We start from the raw sequence: 17,492 nt of genomic DNA, 5'->3' as shown, positions 1-17,492 counted from the left end.
GTTAGTCCAGCAAATCTAAAATCTACTGTTGTGCGTTCGGGTACATGTTTCGCGACCCGATGACCTAGGATGTGCGTGTGTGGATGACCTGACGGGCGTGCCCTGTGTTGGTTGTTCGGTTTCATCAATTGGTATCGGAGCTCAGGTTCCATATTGTGAGATGTGTCGCGACCCGAGGACCTGAGTTGTGTGTGTGGGCTACCTGGCAGGCGTGCTGTGTCGATGGACCGACCCCAAAAGAGGGTTGTCATTCTTCAAGCGAGCAACCGAAAAGAAATAGAGACATATCATCAGCAGCGAAAAGTCAAGAAATAATTTAATTAGAAATTATGGGTATATATGCTATCGCGTGCAATAGCATTACTCTAAAAAACAGGGCCATCAGGAGTCTCCAGAACAAGAACCTGAAGAGAAATTGTTAGTTCATGAATCAAAAGTATTCAAAGATCCTAAAAAAACTTGCTAATTTTAATGATTCGTAGAAAAAAGGTAATCAGAATTATTATTAATATGGCTGCTTGTACAGTCCCTACCATTGTCTAATCGACCTTCTTAAATGTAAATTCCTCCAAAACAAAAAAAAATTATTCATGACATGAATCCACTTGTCTCCCACCCAAAAAAACCCAAAACAACAAATTGAAAAAACAATAACCATACTGAAAAACAATAATCATGAAGTAGCGCCTAATGTGGCTGATAGTTACAAGTGAAGAGCCTGAAAGGACACTACTTTTCTCTATTATCCAGAACACGTCAAACTTTAATAGGTTGTATAGTACAGGGTCGATGATCACTGGCTCCGTCCTCTAGTGCATATACAAAGCTCCCTTGTCACACACAATTCAGTCCAAAAAAACTATAAGTAGCACAAGATACAGTGGCCAAAAAATCGTACTGCACGACTGCAACAATAATTTGTCATACAAACATTAATCAGCAAGCAAATTTTCTTTGAGGTACCTGAGTACTGCTTCTATTCCTTGCTCCAACAGAGCTCGCCTTATACTGCACAACAAAGCAACAGGAGGCTAAGCATATTGTAATGCTGACTAATATATCTTTGTCAACTATGTCTTTCCCTTCTATTTTATTTTTTTTGTTCCAAGGTTTTCACAAAAAACCGTATGGCTATTATGAGTATTTCTGTTATTTTTGGTAGAACCACATTGCTACATCTCGGGTTCCTTTATCAACACAGGTATCAACGAATCACAGCCCGAGGCTACATTCTTACCTTAGCAGATTTGCATCTAGCTGCACCACTTGCAACTTAGCTTCAACCAAACGCTGCAGAGAAAAGCATCCATAAATAGAAGATCCAGTTAGATTGGGAAACATGCGTAAAACACAACTCGTGAGCATGAAGAGTTGTCCAGAACATCTATATTATAGTGTAGCAGCATTCAAATCAGAGACAAGCTTGCTAATGGAAAAGAAGGAAGGGAAAAGAAACATGCATGAACACCACAAATTCTAAGCTGAGTAACTAAATATACCAAGGGACATAACCTAATGCTGCTAGGAAGAACTCCTGAAGTGAAGTTTCATATATGAAATAAGATTTTTCTTTAAAACAAATATGCAATGGCCGATCATCCAAAGATGGGGATGGCAAAAAGATAACACTACTGAACTAAGATTGATGAGATATTGGTAAAAAATAGCCAAAAACATAGAAGTTTGATGCTGCATGTTCAGAGCACACATTAAGAACAACATGTAAATTTGAACATTATATTAACTTGTTCATTTGAATAAGAACTCCTACCAAAAACACCACCACATTGCTCTAGACAAATTAAATTTTCTATCCAGAATCCAATACAAGTACTATTTGGCATCACTACCAATGTATGAAGAACAGTAACCAAGAGCATTGTTCTCACCTGTCAGACGGTGAGTTCCTCACTCTGTACCAAAATTCTAGAGGACAATATTGAATATTAGCATAGCAACCAACAAGTATGAGCCATAGTGCTACACATTGCAACTTAGGAAAGTGATTTACTGATCACCATATTTCCGAATAGCTGGTTATGATGTGATATTTACAAATCTTCCAAGAAGTGCTAACCTACATTGTTTCAGTTAGGGGCATGCCTTTGAGAAGTCTCTTTACAATGCAACGGGCAAAATGCCCCCAACGCAAACCCAAGGATGATGCCGGATCCAAGTGAGACAGGGCAGATAGTGGGAGGGGAAGCGATGGCGGCATACCTGACGACGTTTGAGAGGAAGAGGGCGAGGACCTTGGCGACGGAGCCGGGTAGTAGGTTGACAATGTACTTGGCGCAGAGACTAGAGACGGGTGCGATGTCGTGGCTGTGCAGTGCCTCCACGATCTCCATTGGCTTCGTCAGCGCGAAGGAGAGCTCGCCCTCCCCTCCGTCGCGGGCACCACAGGCAAACTGCTGCAGTGACGACTTCCTGGCGATGGCTTCCTCTGTCGCTCGGAGCCGCAGCCGCCGCGCGCTCGGCGCATGTCCTCGGCCGGGCTGGTGTGAGGAGGTCCAGGATGGTGGCCGGGTTCCGTCGCACGATCTTGTTCCCAATGCCCAGGTCCCCGCTGCCGCCAACGAGAGGCGCGGGGCCGAGCGGCGCCAACAAGTATGGCGCCTACCGCGCGCGGTTGGCAAGCCTGCCGTGCCGGTTCCACCTGCTAGTGCTCCAGCTTGACGACGATGTCGCCGACCTGCGGGAGCTGGTAGGCCGCCTGGCGTCGAAGGCCTCCGCGGAGGCCATGGCCGAGGGTGCGGCGCAACTGGGCCGCGTGGTCTTGTCACTCTCTGAGCTGCTGCATTAGCCGCTACGCCGGCTCGGCCCGTCCCCGTAGGGTCGCGTCATCGGGGCGGGGGGGGGGCTTGGATTTGGGGCGGGGTGCGTGGGCGGGCATCATGCGCGGAGATGACGCTAGATTAGCGCGGAACGAGGCAGGTGTAGGGTGGGGGCAGGCGATGGAATGGCGCGACATGCGCGCGGCCGATTGTCCTCGCGTGGATGGAGGGGGTTGTGGGCTCGAGGATGAGGATGGCGGCATGTGCGCGCCTTCCATCGACCGAACGTGGGTGCGGTGCGAGGATTGCATTGCGCGGCCACGCGGGGGGCGAGATTGGCGTCGTCGACGGGATGCAGGCTTCGATGACTGTCAGCAAGGCGGGACGTGAATCACGGGGGCGGGGGCACGGCGTACCACTGTGGACGTCCACACTATAGAGTAGTAGAGATTTAAGCGTGGATATGAATCCCCGTCGGAGATTTATCCCCGCGAGAAACATGAACGAGGAAAAGACGTCCCTTGCAAATGTTTGTGGAGATCCCGTAAGAAAAAAATCATTGCCGTGATGAAGGTAGAGAGCTGTTGTTGCACTACAGCTTATGAAGACTATTCTTCGGAAAGGGCTGAACTATTGTTCAAAACCTGCCAAGTTGTCCTAAAATTCTATCCTTGCGGGCCCCATGGTCCAGCCTTTGATGGAGGTTTTTCAGGCTTTCAGCTCCCAATAGCTTCCCTTTTCCTTTTCGTCGCTCACTGGCTGTCTCGCTCTCACACAGAAGCAGCAGGCGGTGTTGTACGTCATCGGTCAGTCAACGCTGGACCAACCCAAACCCAAGAGAAGGGGCACCAGAAACACCTCAACAAAATCGTGAGCAGCCTTGGGGTCTCCCTGAAGTCTGAACCACACTCAACAAAACCCATGGTAGTTTCAGAACAAACAAACAAACATGGAAGCCATGGGCGAGCACACCCAGCGCTCAAAATCCTAGAGAGGGGGAGGAACATCTCTTCTTCTTCTTCCTTCCCTTCCTACTCGAGCCGGTGGAGGTCAGCGGGGATTGAGGAGGAGGAGGGGAAGAGGCGAGGCAGGAAATCAAGCGGGAATCCAAGAACCGTAAGGATGACCGTGGTGGAGAGGAGGTACGGTCCCTGTACCAGCCATGGTTCCTTCCTCCTACGGCTGCTGCTGCTGCCGTTCTTCTTCTTCCTCTGCTTCATCGATGTGCCGCCGGCCGGCGCCGCCGCCACCACACAGTCGCCTCCACTAGACAACACGCAAAAGGCTATCATGAACGATGTTGCGAGTCTGGTGAACTCCGGATCCGCCAACACCAGGTGGAACACCGCGGAGTCGAATCCGTGCAACTGGGAAGGAATCACCTGCACAAGTAACACTTCTTCCTCGGCCGTGACTCGGATCGCCTTGTCAAACTATGGCCTCGCCAACTCCTCCATCTTTGCTCCCCTCTGCCGTCTTGGCACTCTGCGGTACCTTGACCTTTCCAGAAATTTTTTAGCAGATTTGTCCGCCCCGTTCTTCGCCTCTTCTTCTTCTTCTTGCTCCATGAAGGAAGGGCTGCAGTCACTTAACCTGAGCACCAACCGGCTGGCTAGCCCGCTCGGTGAGTTGGCCGGCTTCCCCCAGCTACAAGTTCTTGACCTGTCCTTCAATTCCTTTGCCAGCAGAAATCTGAGTGCGGAATTGGGTTATTTCCCCAAGTTAAGGAGCTTCAACACTAGTTCCAATGACTTGAATGGTGATGTTCCTACCAGTATGGTCGGCTCTTTGGAGGAGCTGGTATTGTCTAGTAATAATTTGAGTGGTCCAATTCCTCTGCGTTTGTTTGAATATGAAAATCTTACTCTGCTAGATCTCAGCCAGAATAATCTGACCGGTGCTATTCCAGATAACTTCACGAGTCTCTCCAAGCTTGAGACTTTGCTCCTTTCTGGCAACAAATTGATTGGGGAAATACCATCGAGTCTGTCTAATGTGACAACACTGTCTAGGTTTGCAGCTAACCAGAACGGTTTAACTGGACCCATCCATAGCTGGATTACCAAGCATATAGGGATGTTGGATTTGAGTTACAACAAGCTGAATGGGACAATCCCCTCAGACTTCCTCTCGCATCAGGGGTTGCAGAGTGTTGATCTTACCAGCAACTTGCTTAACGGAGCCATTCCTGCCACCTTGTCTCAAAGCCTCTACCGCTTGAGGCTTGGTGGGAACCAGCTTGGTGAGAACATCCCAGGGTCAGTTTGTGATACCATGGGCTTGACTTATCTTGAGTTGGATGACAACCAATTGACAGGAGTTATACCTTCAGAGCTTAGCAAATGCAAGAACTTGACACTGTTGAATCTGGCATCAAATCGTTTGCATGGTTTAGTGCCCAGTATTACCGGTGAACTTGACAAACTGGTAGTTCTGAAGCTTCAAAATAACACCCTCACTGGACAGGTTCCAAGTACATTTTCTGAATTAAAGAGCCTAATCACATTGAATCTCAGTAAGAATTCACTCAGTGGAGCGATACCAAGCGGAATTTTCGAGTTGCCAAAGCTTTCGAACTTGTATTTGCAGGGTAACCAGTTTAGCGGTTTTATTCCGTTCTCCATCAGTTCATCAAAGGATCTAATCGAGCTCAACCTGGGTGATAATGCTCTGACTGGTAACATCCCAACCATGCCAACCACTGTGACCACATCTCTTCTGAATCTTAGTCATAACCTTCTTGACGGGTCTATTCCTTCAAACATCAACTCTTTAGGTGAACTAGAGATTCTTGATCTTTCTCACAATGCCCTGTCTGGTGCTGTGCCATCTTCACTATGGAGCCTGCAAAGCCTGACACTGCTGGACCTTTCCTATAATAATCTGTCTGGGTCTATTCCTAGATTCGGTCCAAGTCAAACTGTAGATATTGTCGGAAATCCTGGTCTTGTAATTGTAAATGGTACAGGAAACAATAATGACACTCCTACTACTGGTAAGAAAAAGAGGCACTATTTGGTCGTCATCATCTTCACCATTGCCGGTACTCTTGTTGGATTATGTGTGCTTGCTCTTATTATTGTGATGTCATTATCAAAGAGAGTGTATCGTGTTGAAGATGAAGGATTACCAGCTGGAGAATCTGTACCACAAATAATCAGTGGTCGCCTCATAACTATGAACAGCATCCACACCTCTGCAGTTGACTTCGTGAAGGCAATAGAAGCAGTCTCCAACCATCAGAACATCTTTTTGAAGACCAGATTCTGCACCTACTACAAGGCTGTAATGCCTAATGGCTCAACATACTCTGTAAAAAAACTTAATTCTAGTGACAAGATTTTCCAAATTGGGAGCCAGGAGAAGTTTTCTCATGAAATTGAGGTTCTAGGGAAACTGACCAATTCGAATGTCATGGTTCCATTGGCCTACATCTTGACTGCAGATTGTGCCTACCTAATCTATGAGCATGCATACAATGGCACTGTATCTGATTTGCTACATGGTGGAAAATCAGAAGTTATAGACTGGCCGTCACGATATAGCGTTGCTTTGGGGGTGGCCCAAGGGCTGACATTTCTTCATGGGTGCACTCAGCCGGTTTTGCTTCTTGATCTGTCAACAAGGACCATCCACTTGAAGTCAAAAAATGAGCCTCAGATTGGAGATATCGAGCTTTACAAGATTATTGACCCTTCCAGGAGTACGGGAAGCTTTTCAACCATTGCTGGAACAGTTGGTTATATTCCACCAGGTAAGACATACTATTGTGATCCACTGAGTACTTGAATGTTAACTTTATGCTATAACTGTTGATAATTGAGTAATTTTGTGCCATTCTTTGAGTATCTCCAAACTTGATGTATTATTTTGTTACTCATTAGTTCAATGCAGTAATCTTGTGTAATTGTATTTGTTTGGGCATAAATTGTTCATGTGCCTCATGAACAATTTCCTAATTTCATATCTGGTGATTGTGGCAGACTGATCCAAATTTTGCTTTACTGCCTGTTTGAGTGGCATCTGTACACTTCAGTTAGCCAGAACATTGTCCAAGCTGTCTCTTTTTGAAGTTTATACAACACGACGTTTCCTCTTTTAATCTAGTTAAACATCATTCCTAAATAGAATGTGTTTCTACTTCTGAAGATTATTAAGGATAAGGGCTCTGATCAGCTATGGAGTGGAAGAAGTCTTTTTTTTTCTGTATAAGCTTGAATTTTTTTTGTCTAGCAATTTAAAAAAAATGTGATTGTCAATACACTATGCTAACACTCACTGAATCATGGTTGCAGAATATGCATACACTATGAGGCTGACGATGGCTGGCAACGTCTATAGCTTTGGAGTCATTTTGCTTGAGCTGCTGACAGGAAAAAAATCGGTCAGTAATGGCACTGAGTTAGCCAAGTGGGCTCTCAGTCTTTCAGGCAGGCCTGATGAAAGGGAGCAGATCCTTGACACCAGGGTCTCAGGAACTTCAATTGCTGTTCATAGCCAGATGCTGTCGGTCCTGAACATCGCTCTCTCTTGTGTTGCATTCTCTCCGGACGCTCGGCCAAAGATGCGCAACGTCTTGAGGATGCTCTTCAATGCAAAGTGAATCAGAAGCAGCCTGCAATCAGATCATAGATAAATTTTGGGTGCAGTTCCAGCCTCGCGTAGTTTATGGATGTCAGTGATAAGTATACAGGCTGCCCTTATATAGTTCCATAGGAGATAGAACCCTAGCTTATAGTAGATCATTATATGTTTTATGAATTGTGTAATTAGGTATCTGCTTTGCAGTGAGTGGCTATATGGTTTATAAGCTGTCAAATGTAGAGGTGCTTATAAGCAAAGTTGGGTATTGTTCTCATAGGTAGGGCTAGGAAAAAAAAGCTCGAGCTCGATGAGCCGGCTTGCGCTCGTGGGGGCTTGGCTCGTAGCGGCTCGACGCTTAGAATGAGCTCGAGCCGAACCTGTTTTTGTGGCTCGAGAAAAGAGCGAGCTAGCTCGGCTCACTGCGGCTCATGGCTCAACCTAATAACAATTTGGTACATAAAATCCTAACTAACATATAGTGTTAGTACCAAATAGATGATTAATTTATGTTATTTGAGATTAATATGTTACTTAAATTATTTTTGATGTTTTTATATTATATTTAGAGCGAGTTCACGCTTATGGTCAGGCTCGTTACTCGGTGAGCTATCAAGCCAAGCTAACTTTTTAGGCTTAACTCATGTTCACCTCTACTCATAGGTCATCCATCCTTTTTGTAGTGTACACTAGTTCAACCAAACTTTTGCATTAGTCATTTTTGCATTAGTCATTGGTGGCTCAACTAAAAGAGAACTCATCCTAAAAAAACATACGGTAAACCAGAAGCTAATGTGAGATAAGTGTGCGATATTTTGGTAGTGTTTGGTTTCAGAGCTAATTGGAACGGAGTGGCTCCATGCCAGACAGCAGCTCCGTTTGGGAGATTTTGGGAGCCCGGTTTCAACATTTGAGCACAATTTTCTTTTTTAGAGCCACTCTGTCCTAATCGAACCAATCCAAACAACATCAAATCAGGTGCGGAGCGCCTGCATCTCACCATACTCCGGAACCATACATTACTTTAGTGTACATTGCATGAAAACATGTTTTGTGGTTGGGATGATTGTTTTCCTCAATGTATCCTAAGCACCTTGCCACCTTAGTTTGAGTAGTCTTCGGCCTAAATTTAGGTGTATATTTTCTTCTTCGAAAAAGTCTACATAACCCATGATCTTTTAAAGGGTGGTCTACTCCATCACTCACCTTTAAAATTGGTTGTTTAACTCCTTTAGATTTACAAAACCAGAGAAATAAGTCCCTAAGCAGTTTTGGTTAGCAAACATGATACATGTTTTGTCTTTTTCAATTCTATCTTCTAACGGTATCCAAAATTTAAATAATTTTAAACAAAAAATGATAATTGAGTGTTATATTTGTCCTGGTTTTTCTATAACTTTAGGAATAACAACTTAATTACTAAAAATAAAAAACTACATAAAAAGAGCTTACTATTTAGCTTAACGAACTCTCACCCCGGTTGGATTATTTTTGTTTGTCAAACTATTTTTTTCTTGAACTTCAACATGCATTAATTTATAACCATGTGTACATCATATCATTTTTCCTTATTTAAAAGTTTATTTTTTACGTCAAAGAATAGAAAAAATGATTAGATTTATTGTTTTTAAAGAAAACTGAAAGTATGGGTTCAATGCTTATAGGGGGTGAATACGCTCTATAAATTTTCTTAAGAAATATTAACATAAACACAACTAATAATAGAGCTCGTTGGGAAAGTTGGCTTGACCAACTATAGGATTTGGCCACACAAGGTTTCCCTTGTCGGATCATTATAGCGCCAAAATTGATTTGACCAGATATACATGGTGGCTTAGCTGACTGTGTCCGCTAAAAACTTTGAACCTCCTCTTACAATGTTGATACAACTTGATATATAGTTTTTTATATAAATAGGTGAATACTTCCACACATTTTCTATGGTCTCAAATCATCATATTCTATTAGTGTAAACAGAAGCCAATATGAATAAATACGAGGCAAACCAATGAAAATACACAAGAATTTGTTTTACTAGAGTTCGGGCTACCCTAAGGTACCTACGTCTCCATTGTGAAAGTCGTTGAGTTACCCAAACAAAGTTTACTTGGGGTTGAACCCAAAATGGTCTCTTTCAACCTTTCTACTAAGAAGGCTCCTTTCCTTTTTCAACAAGAAGAATAGCCCTTCTTGCAATTTTCACCACAACAGTCCACACCACCTTAGGTGCTTGTTGATGACTCCTTGCCACCTAGGAACAAGGTTTCAAGAGAGTGAGTGCAACAAACCAAAGATCCTTGACTTTCTCAATGATCAAGATTAGGATAACTCTCATAAGCTTCTCAACTCATTGATGCCACAAAGGCAAACTCACAAAGCTTGGGATCACTTTATATTCTATAATCAAGATTTGGCTTCTCTCATCAATTTGAAAGGGAAATGGCCTCAATATTTCCTATAATCGATTTTGGTGTTTGACGACCATCACAGACCTTATGGACTAACTAGTTTACCTAGTTGACCTTTTCTCAAGTGCATAAAGTTCATATACACATACAAAGAAAATGACCTTGGGACAATTCTACAAGTTTGGAGCAAAACAGACTTGTTGTAGCCAGTGGCGCATCGGACTGTCCGGTGCCCTGGTTGGAGCACTCCGCGAACTGGCCGCTCTCGGGAATTCTCGGCGCTCGTTCACTAAAAATCACCGGACTGTCCGGTGAGACCACGAGCAACGGTCATCTTCGCCCAACAATCGATTGTGGTTGATTGCGCGGTAGTCTGCAGCGTTAGAAGTCAGAAGACAGTCTGCGATGATAAGTCGCTCGGACTGTCCAGTGTGCCACCGGACTGTCCGATGCACCAAAAGGACAGAAGTCTTCAACGGCCAACAGCTCCAAACCCCAACGGTCGGTCGACGTGGCACGCACCAGACAGTGAACAGTACTGTGTCCGGTGCGTCCATCGATAGAGAAGTTAGCCAACTGCTAGAATAGTGGTTGGGGCTATAAATACCCCCCAACCACCACCATTCAAGCCATCCAAGCATCCCACTCTCTTCATTCAATACAAGAGAAAATAATACACTACAAAGACACATTCAAAGCCTCATATCTCTCCAAGTGCCAAAATCAAGTCAAGTGATCTAATGTTATTAGTGACTTGAGAGAGGGTGATTTGTGTTTCAATTGTTGCTCTTGTTGCTTGGTTGCTTTCTTCTTCTCCTTCTAAACTTTCAAGTGTTTTGTAAAGCAAGCAAGAGACACCTAATTGTGTGGTGATCCTTGCGGGGTCTTAGTGACCCATGAGATTAAAAAGAAGCACTCGACCAGTCTAGGTGACCGATTGAGGGTGGGAAAGGGTTGAAATAGACCCGGCCTTTATGGCCTCCTCAACGGGGAGTAGGTTCTTTAGAACCGAACCTCGGGAAACAAATCGCTGTGTCCACTTGTGTTGATATTCACCATTTGATTTGTTTCTCTCCTCTCCTCTCTCTCTCTCTCTAAAGTTCTCTTGCTCATATTGTTTTGAGTTTGCTCCCAAAGTTATCTGCATTGATTGAGAAACTCATAGCAAGAAGAACTATCTTCTGCACTCCGAATTCACTATTATTTATTTCTAACCCTAACTGAAAGTCGCCTAGAGGGGGTGAATAGGCGTAATCTGAATTTACAACTTTAAACACACACTACGAGCCGGGGTTAGCGTTAGAACGAAAATCAAGTCCAAAAGAGAGGGGGAAACAAATCAAATGAGAATTAAGCGGATGAACACGATGATTTGTTTTACCGAGGTTCGGTTCCAAAGAACCTAGTCCTTGTTGAGGAGGTCACAAAGACCAGGTCTATTTCAACCATTTCCCTCTCTCAAACGGTCACCTAGATCGAGTGAGCCTTCTCCTTAATCAATCGGGTCACTAAGACCTCGCAAGGACCACCACACACTTAGGTGTCTCTTGCTTTGATTACAAGTCACTTGAGAACAAGAATGAGAAAGAAGAAATGTGATCCAAGAAACAAGAGCGCAAAAGAACACGAACACACTCTCACAAGTCACTAAATGTTTGAGTTAGATTGTAGGCTTGGAGAGGGTTTGATCTTTGGAAATGTGTCTTGGAGTGAATGCACTAGCTCTTGTATTGAATGTGATCTCTAAAAAACTTGGATGCCAAAGGTTGTGGTGGTTGGGGGTATTTATAGCCCCCAACCACATTGGTAATCGTTGGGGAGGCTGCTGGCGATGGGCGCACCGGACAGTCCGGTGCGCCACTGTTCTCTGTCCGGTGCGCCGCCACGTCACCCAACCGTTAGGGTTCGGAGTGGAGTTGACCGTTGGAGCTTTGTCTTCTTGCGACACCGGACAGTCCGGTGCCACACTGGACAGTTCAGTGCCATACCGGACAGTCCGGTGCCCCTCTGACTTCTTGCTCTGACTTCTGCGCTGCACTGTTGATCTGTCAGAGTCGACCGTTGCGTGCAGGTAGCCGTTGCTCCGCTGGCTCACCGGACAGTCAGGTGGCACACCGGACAGTCCGGTGAATTATAGCGGAGCGTGCCTTCGTTTTCCCGAGAGTGGATGGTTGACACCTGTACGGTCCTAGTGCACCGGACACTGTCCGGTGGCACACCGAACAGTCCGGTACGCCATTCTTCAGCACACTCAAGTCTTTTTGCTCCTTTAAATTTGTGTCCCTAACTTGATTCTTTTATTGGTTTGTGTTGAACCTTATGCACCTGTAATAGATGATTTCTAGAACAAACTAGTTAGTCCATCTGTTTGTGTTGACTATCAACCACCAAAATTAATTATAGGAAAAGGTTAACCCTATTTCCCTTTCAATCTCCCCCTTTTTGGTCATTGATGCCAACACAAACCAAAGCAAATATAGAATGCGGAATTGTAACTAGTTTGCATTTGAAATGTGCATAGGTTGCTTGGAGTTAAACCAATTGAAAATCTCACTAAGTATGAATGGATTGCTTTTTCTTCTGTTTAACATTTTGGACCACTTTTGCACCACAAGTTTGTTTTTGCAAATTCTTTTGGAAAATCTTTTCAAAGTCCTTTTGTAAATAGTCAAAGGTATATGAATAAGATTGCAAGAGTGGTAATGAATGAATACCTTGCTATAATTAAAGAACAAAATGATCACATAGCTAAATTAAATGCTAAAATTGCCGAGCATGAACTTGAGAATAAAAATTTTAAATTTGCTCGTATTATGCTTTAAAATGGGAGACACCCTGGCATTAAGGATGTCATTAGCTTTCAATATGGGAGCCAAAGCAACATCAAACTTAATGCCCCTAGAAACAAGCTTTCTAATTTTGTAAAGGGCAAGACTCCCATGGTTCAAGATAGGAAAAGTTACATTTTATATCCTTAAAACTATCCTGAGCATAAGATTAGAAAAATTCATGCTAAGAAATCTCATTCTGTTTCTCATCATGCTTTTATGTACAGTAATGAGGCTTCTAGCTCTAGACATACAACTCATATCAAAATGCCTAAGAAAAAGATTGTTAATGCATCAAATGAACATAGCATTTTATTTAAGACTTTTGATGCATCTTTTATGCTTACTAACAAATCAGGCAAGGTAGTTGCCAAATATGTTGGGGACAAACACAAGAGTCCAAAGACTTGTGTTTGGGTACCTAAGGTGCTTGTTTCTAATGTGAAAGGACCCAAGACTGTTTGGGTACCTGACAACAAGGCCTAAATTTATTTGTAGGTTTATGCATCCGATGGGACAAGTTGGATAATCGATAGCGGGTGCACAAACCACATGACAGGGGAGAAAAGGATGTTCGCCTCATATGACAAAAATGATGATCCCCAAAGAGCAATCACATTCGGGGATGGAAATCAAGGTTTGGTCAAAGGTTTGGGTAAAATTGCTAAATCTCCTGACCACTCTATTTCTAATGTTTTTCTTGTATATTCTTTTGATTATAGCTTGCTTTCTGTTTCTCAATTATGTAAAATGAGCTACAATTGTCTATTTACTGATACTGGTGTTACCGTCTTTAGAAGAAGTGATGATTCAATAGCTTTTAAGGGAGTATTAGGTGGCCAACTATATTTAGTTGATTTCAATGATAACAATGCTGAACTAGACACCTGCTTAATTGCTAAGACTAACATGGGCTGGCTCTGGCATCGCCGACTTGCTCATGTTGGGATGAAAAATCTTCACAAGCTTCTAAAGGGGAACACATTTTAGGACTAACCAATGTTCATTTTGAGAAAGACAGGATTTGTAGCGCATGTCAAGTAGGGAAGCAGGTTGGAGTTCATCATCCACACAAGAACATCATGACGACCGAGAGGCCGCTTGAGCTACTCCACATGTATCTATTCGGCTCGATTGCTTACATAAGCATCGGCGGGAGTAAGTATTGTCTTGTGATTGTGGATGATTATTCTCACTTCACTTGGGTGTTCTTTTTACAAGAAAAATCTCAAACCCAAGAGACCTTAAAGAGATTCTTGAGACGGGCTCAAAATGAGTTTGGATTGATAATCAAGAAGATTAGAAGCGACAATGGAACAGAGTTCAAGAACTCTCAAATTGAAGGCTTTCTTTAGGAGGAGGGCATCAAGCATGAGTTCTCTTCTCCCTACACACCTCAACAAAACGGTGTTGTGGAGAGAAAGAAAAGAACTCTCTTGGATATGGCGAGGACCATGCTTGATGAGTACAAGACACCGGATCGGTTTTGGACGGAGGCGATTAACACCGCTTGCTACTCCATCAACCGACTCTACCTTCACCGAATCCTCAAGAAAACATTATATGAACTCCTCACCCGTAAAAAGCCCAATGTTTCTTATTTTAGAGTTTTTGAGAGCAAATGCTTTATTCTTATTAAGAGAGGTAGAAATTCCAAATTTGCTCCTAAAGTAGTAGAAGGCTTTTTACTTGGTTATGACTCAACCACAAGGGCATATAGAGTCTTCAACAAGTCTACTGGATTACTTGAGTTTGTTATGACATTGTGTTTGATGAGACTAATGGCTCCCAAGTGGAGCAAGTTGATCATGATGAATTACATGATGATGAGGCTCCGTGCATCATGCTAAGGAACATGTCCATTGGAGATGTGTGTCCAAAAGAACCCGAAGAGCCTTCATAAGCACAAGATCAACCATCATCTTCCATACAAGCATCTCCACCAACTCAAGATAAGGAAATGGCTCAAGAAGTGTAATACCCAATTTGTAATAGATAATAAAAGAGGAGGAAAGTTATTTCCTATATTTTATGTGTGTGTTGAATCTATTTATTATCACATGTGAACAAACCCCCCCCCCCAAAAGTCATTAATTAACCAATTACACCAAAAATAACACATGCATCTATTTTTAATCTATTTTTAATATCACATGTGTTGAATCTATTTTTAATATAACACATGCTGGACTTTATTTGTGTGTGCACTTAAGCGTAATAAAAAAATTATAGAAAGACATTAATGTTTAATTTGGAAATTCATACTTAAATTGGGACCCTAAAATTTGGAGAAAAGAGAAGCACTAATGACATGAAATAAATATTAAAAATAGATGAATTCACCCATACCATGTCTAAGATGAGTATTTAATGGTAAAACAAATTTGGCACGAAGTTGAATTTGAATGGGAATTCAAATTTGAAATCAAAATTTGGAAACTAGAAAAACATAAAAGGAAATAAAGAAAAAGAAAAAGATAAGGCAGACCTGGTTTTGGGCTGATTCACCTGCCCCGCGGCCCATTTTTATCAGCGCGCGCTCGACCCATTCTCCCTTTCTCTCTGCGCCCGCGCTCTGTCACTGAACTGCGGGGCCCGCTCGATAGCCTTGACCACGGACGCGCCACACTTCTGTTGTGCTTCTGCTATGTGGGGCCCGTTGGTAAGTCCCATCCCTATCCCAAGTTCTATTCAACCGCGCAGCCACAGAACCACGATCTCACGCACACCGCTGGCGCTGACAGCAGGGCCCCATGCGCCAGCCTCTCCTGCGCTCGCTCCTCCCAAGCTCACTGATTTGCGGGGCCCAGTTTCTAGGCATCAAGCGACCCTGTCTCCTTCTTCTCGACTACGACGGCGAGTGAATCCACTGCCCGTGTACCTGCCGTGCGAAATCCCCGCTGACCGAACTAACGCTGCCAGGGAATCCGCATGGTGATTAGCTGACTCCCGCCGCGCCGCAGACCCCAGAACTGAACTCCGCGAAGCGCGCAACCTCCGTGTTCCTTCCCCTGCATATAAGTATCGTGGCCATCTCGCCTTCTCGTGCCGCGACTACACCTCTGGCTCACATCGCTAGCATGGAAGGAGATCGGACCGCCACTCTCGCATCTCACTGCTCGCTGTGCCACTCCCATACCCCTCCTCCACATCCGCCTCTTCCTCGTGCCATTCGTGATGATGCGGCCACCATGGCACGTCCACGCCTGAAGATCTCGCCTGGGCCGCCGCCAGAGATCTCCACACATGGTGGTGAATCATCCTCGGCGCATCGACCTAGGGCTTCGTCGCGACTCGTTGGAGCTTTCGTGAAGTCGTCGGGCTCGATGGGTTGACAACGCACCAGTAATTGCTCGCCGGACATTCTGCTTCCACCGCGGACTCTCCACGACGTGGTCAGGCCCCATTCGCGAACCCCATTCCCTTGTAAGTCCGTCCTTAGCGTTTGGCTTGTCCTCTACTACGCGTAGAACGTTTCGGGATTAAGCTTCATTGTGCAGGGGCGAGTCTTGCGAGCGCCGGTGATGGCCGCCGCCGTGCTCGCGGGGCGGCGCCGCCGTTAGGCTAGGTAGAAGATAGAGTGCACTGTGGACCGTTGATTCGTGAATGTGCAGCCTAGATTTATCTGGGAATAGCTCTTCGCGTATCTTGTTCTAGTCCGTTGGATAGGGCGTGTACGGGTTAGATTAGAAGGTGGATACCGGTTCGGCCAGACGGAATCCAGGCCGTTGAACCAGATCGGAGGGTGTGGATCTGATCGCGTCCAATTAAATCCAAACCGCTGATGTTGGATCAAAGGGGCGTGGTTGGATACCGGTTCGGGCGAAGGGAAGACTTAATCTGAGCCCTAGGTTTCTAATCGGACGGCTAGAGTTTACCCGTACCCCTTCGCCCTGTCGTTTTTGCATAAGAGACCTTATGAAATTAGAAAATGAACCCGCCGTCTAGAGCAACAGCGCTCTGAGTCTCGGGAATATTTGTAGAATAACCCCTGCCTTCTCTGGGAATTGAGGCCCAGTCCAGGAATTAAATAAATCCGGAAAATAGATTTAGAAATTGATTTTGAGTATAAAAATAATTGTAAAACTTGGGTAATTCATAGAAAATTCATATTAAGCCCAAATTAATCCGTTCCAATTCCTATAATTTTGTAATATTATTTTCTATCATCTAGTACCACTGTTTTGACATGAAAGTCACATTAAAATTTATATCCCATTTAATCTTGTACAAAACACATAGAATCTTCAGAAAATCATAACTCCTCCGTTTTAACTCCGATTTGATCCGTTCAAGTTCCGTTAGTCTCGTAGCAACGCGTAGATTATTATTATTCAGTTTGTTCTTATGTTTGGTGTTGAAAGGGAATTAGGCTTACACCTAGTTCCTAAAATAATTTTGGTGGTTGAATTGCCCAACACAAATATTGGACTGACTAGTTTGCTCTAGTGTATAAGTTATACAGGTGCAAAAGGTTCACATCAGCCAATAAAAAGACCAAGTTTTGGATTCAATAAAGGAGCAAAGGGGCAACCGAGGGCACCCCTGGTCTGGCGCACCGGACTGTCCGGTGTGCCACCGGACAGTGCACAGTACCTGTCCGGTGCACCAGGGGACTCAGACTCAAACTCTTCGCCCTCGGGAATTCTCGGAAGCCGGCGCGCTATAATTCACCGGACTGTCCGATGTGCACCGGACATGTCCGGTGCTCCAAGGAAGCTCGACCTCCTAAACTCGTCAGCCTCGGGTTCGCGCGACAGCCGCTCCGCTATAATTCACCGGACTGTCCGGTGTGCACCGGACTGTCCGGTGCGCCAGCGGAGCAACGGCTCCCTGAGGCACCAACGGCTCCCTGCGGTGTATTAAATGCGCGCGCAGCGCGCGCAGACGTCAGGGCT

The 17,492-nt window shown here is 44.4% G+C and overlaps 1 protein-coding gene and 1 long non-coding RNA gene across 2 annotated transcripts; one reads left to right on the top strand and one right to left on the bottom strand.

The window, feature by feature from the left end:
• Positions 1 to 592: 592 nt before the first annotated feature.
• Positions 593 to 2,446, bottom strand: LOC103640856 (uncharacterized). Its single transcript, XR_559891.2, has 4 exons — positions 2,221 to 2,446; positions 1,238 to 1,290; positions 964 to 1,008; positions 593 to 830 (listed from the first exon to the last, which is right to left on the bottom strand). It is a non-coding gene; the product is annotated as an uncharacterized lncRNA (long non-coding RNA).
• A 1,108-nt stretch (positions 2,447 to 3,554) lies between these two features.
• On the top strand, positions 3,555 to 7,855 carry LOC103640855 (LRR receptor-like serine/threonine-protein kinase GSO2). The gene is made up of 2 exons (XM_008664317.2): positions 3,555 to 6,531; positions 7,073 to 7,855. Exons 1-2 carry the CDS (start codon positions 3,699 to 3,701, stop codon positions 7,378 to 7,380), a joined length of 3,141 nt encoding a protein of 1,046 aa, XP_008662539.1. The 5' UTR covers positions 3,555 to 3,698; the 3' UTR covers positions 7,381 to 7,855.
• The last annotated feature ends 9,637 nt before the right edge of the window (positions 7,856 to 17,492 follow it).

Source organism: Zea mays, chromosome 10 (assembly GCF_902167145.1).
Source record: "Zea mays cultivar B73 chromosome 10, Zm-B73-REFERENCE-NAM-5.0, whole genome shotgun sequence".
Taxonomy (NCBI): domain Eukaryota; kingdom Viridiplantae; phylum Streptophyta; class Magnoliopsida; order Poales; family Poaceae; genus Zea; species Zea mays.
The sequence above is the reverse complement of the archived record's forward strand: the minus strand, read 5'-3'. Positions and strand labels throughout refer to the sequence as shown.

Coding starts and splice junctions, on each gene's coding strand:
- LOC103640855 (XM_008664317.2), top strand. CDS start 3,699: ATGGTAGTTTCAGAACAAACAAACAAACATGGAAGCCATGGGCGAGCA. Junction 6,532..7,072: donor AGTTGGTTATATTCCACCAG/GTAAGACATACT, acceptor TCATGGTTGCAG/AATATGCATACACTATGAGG.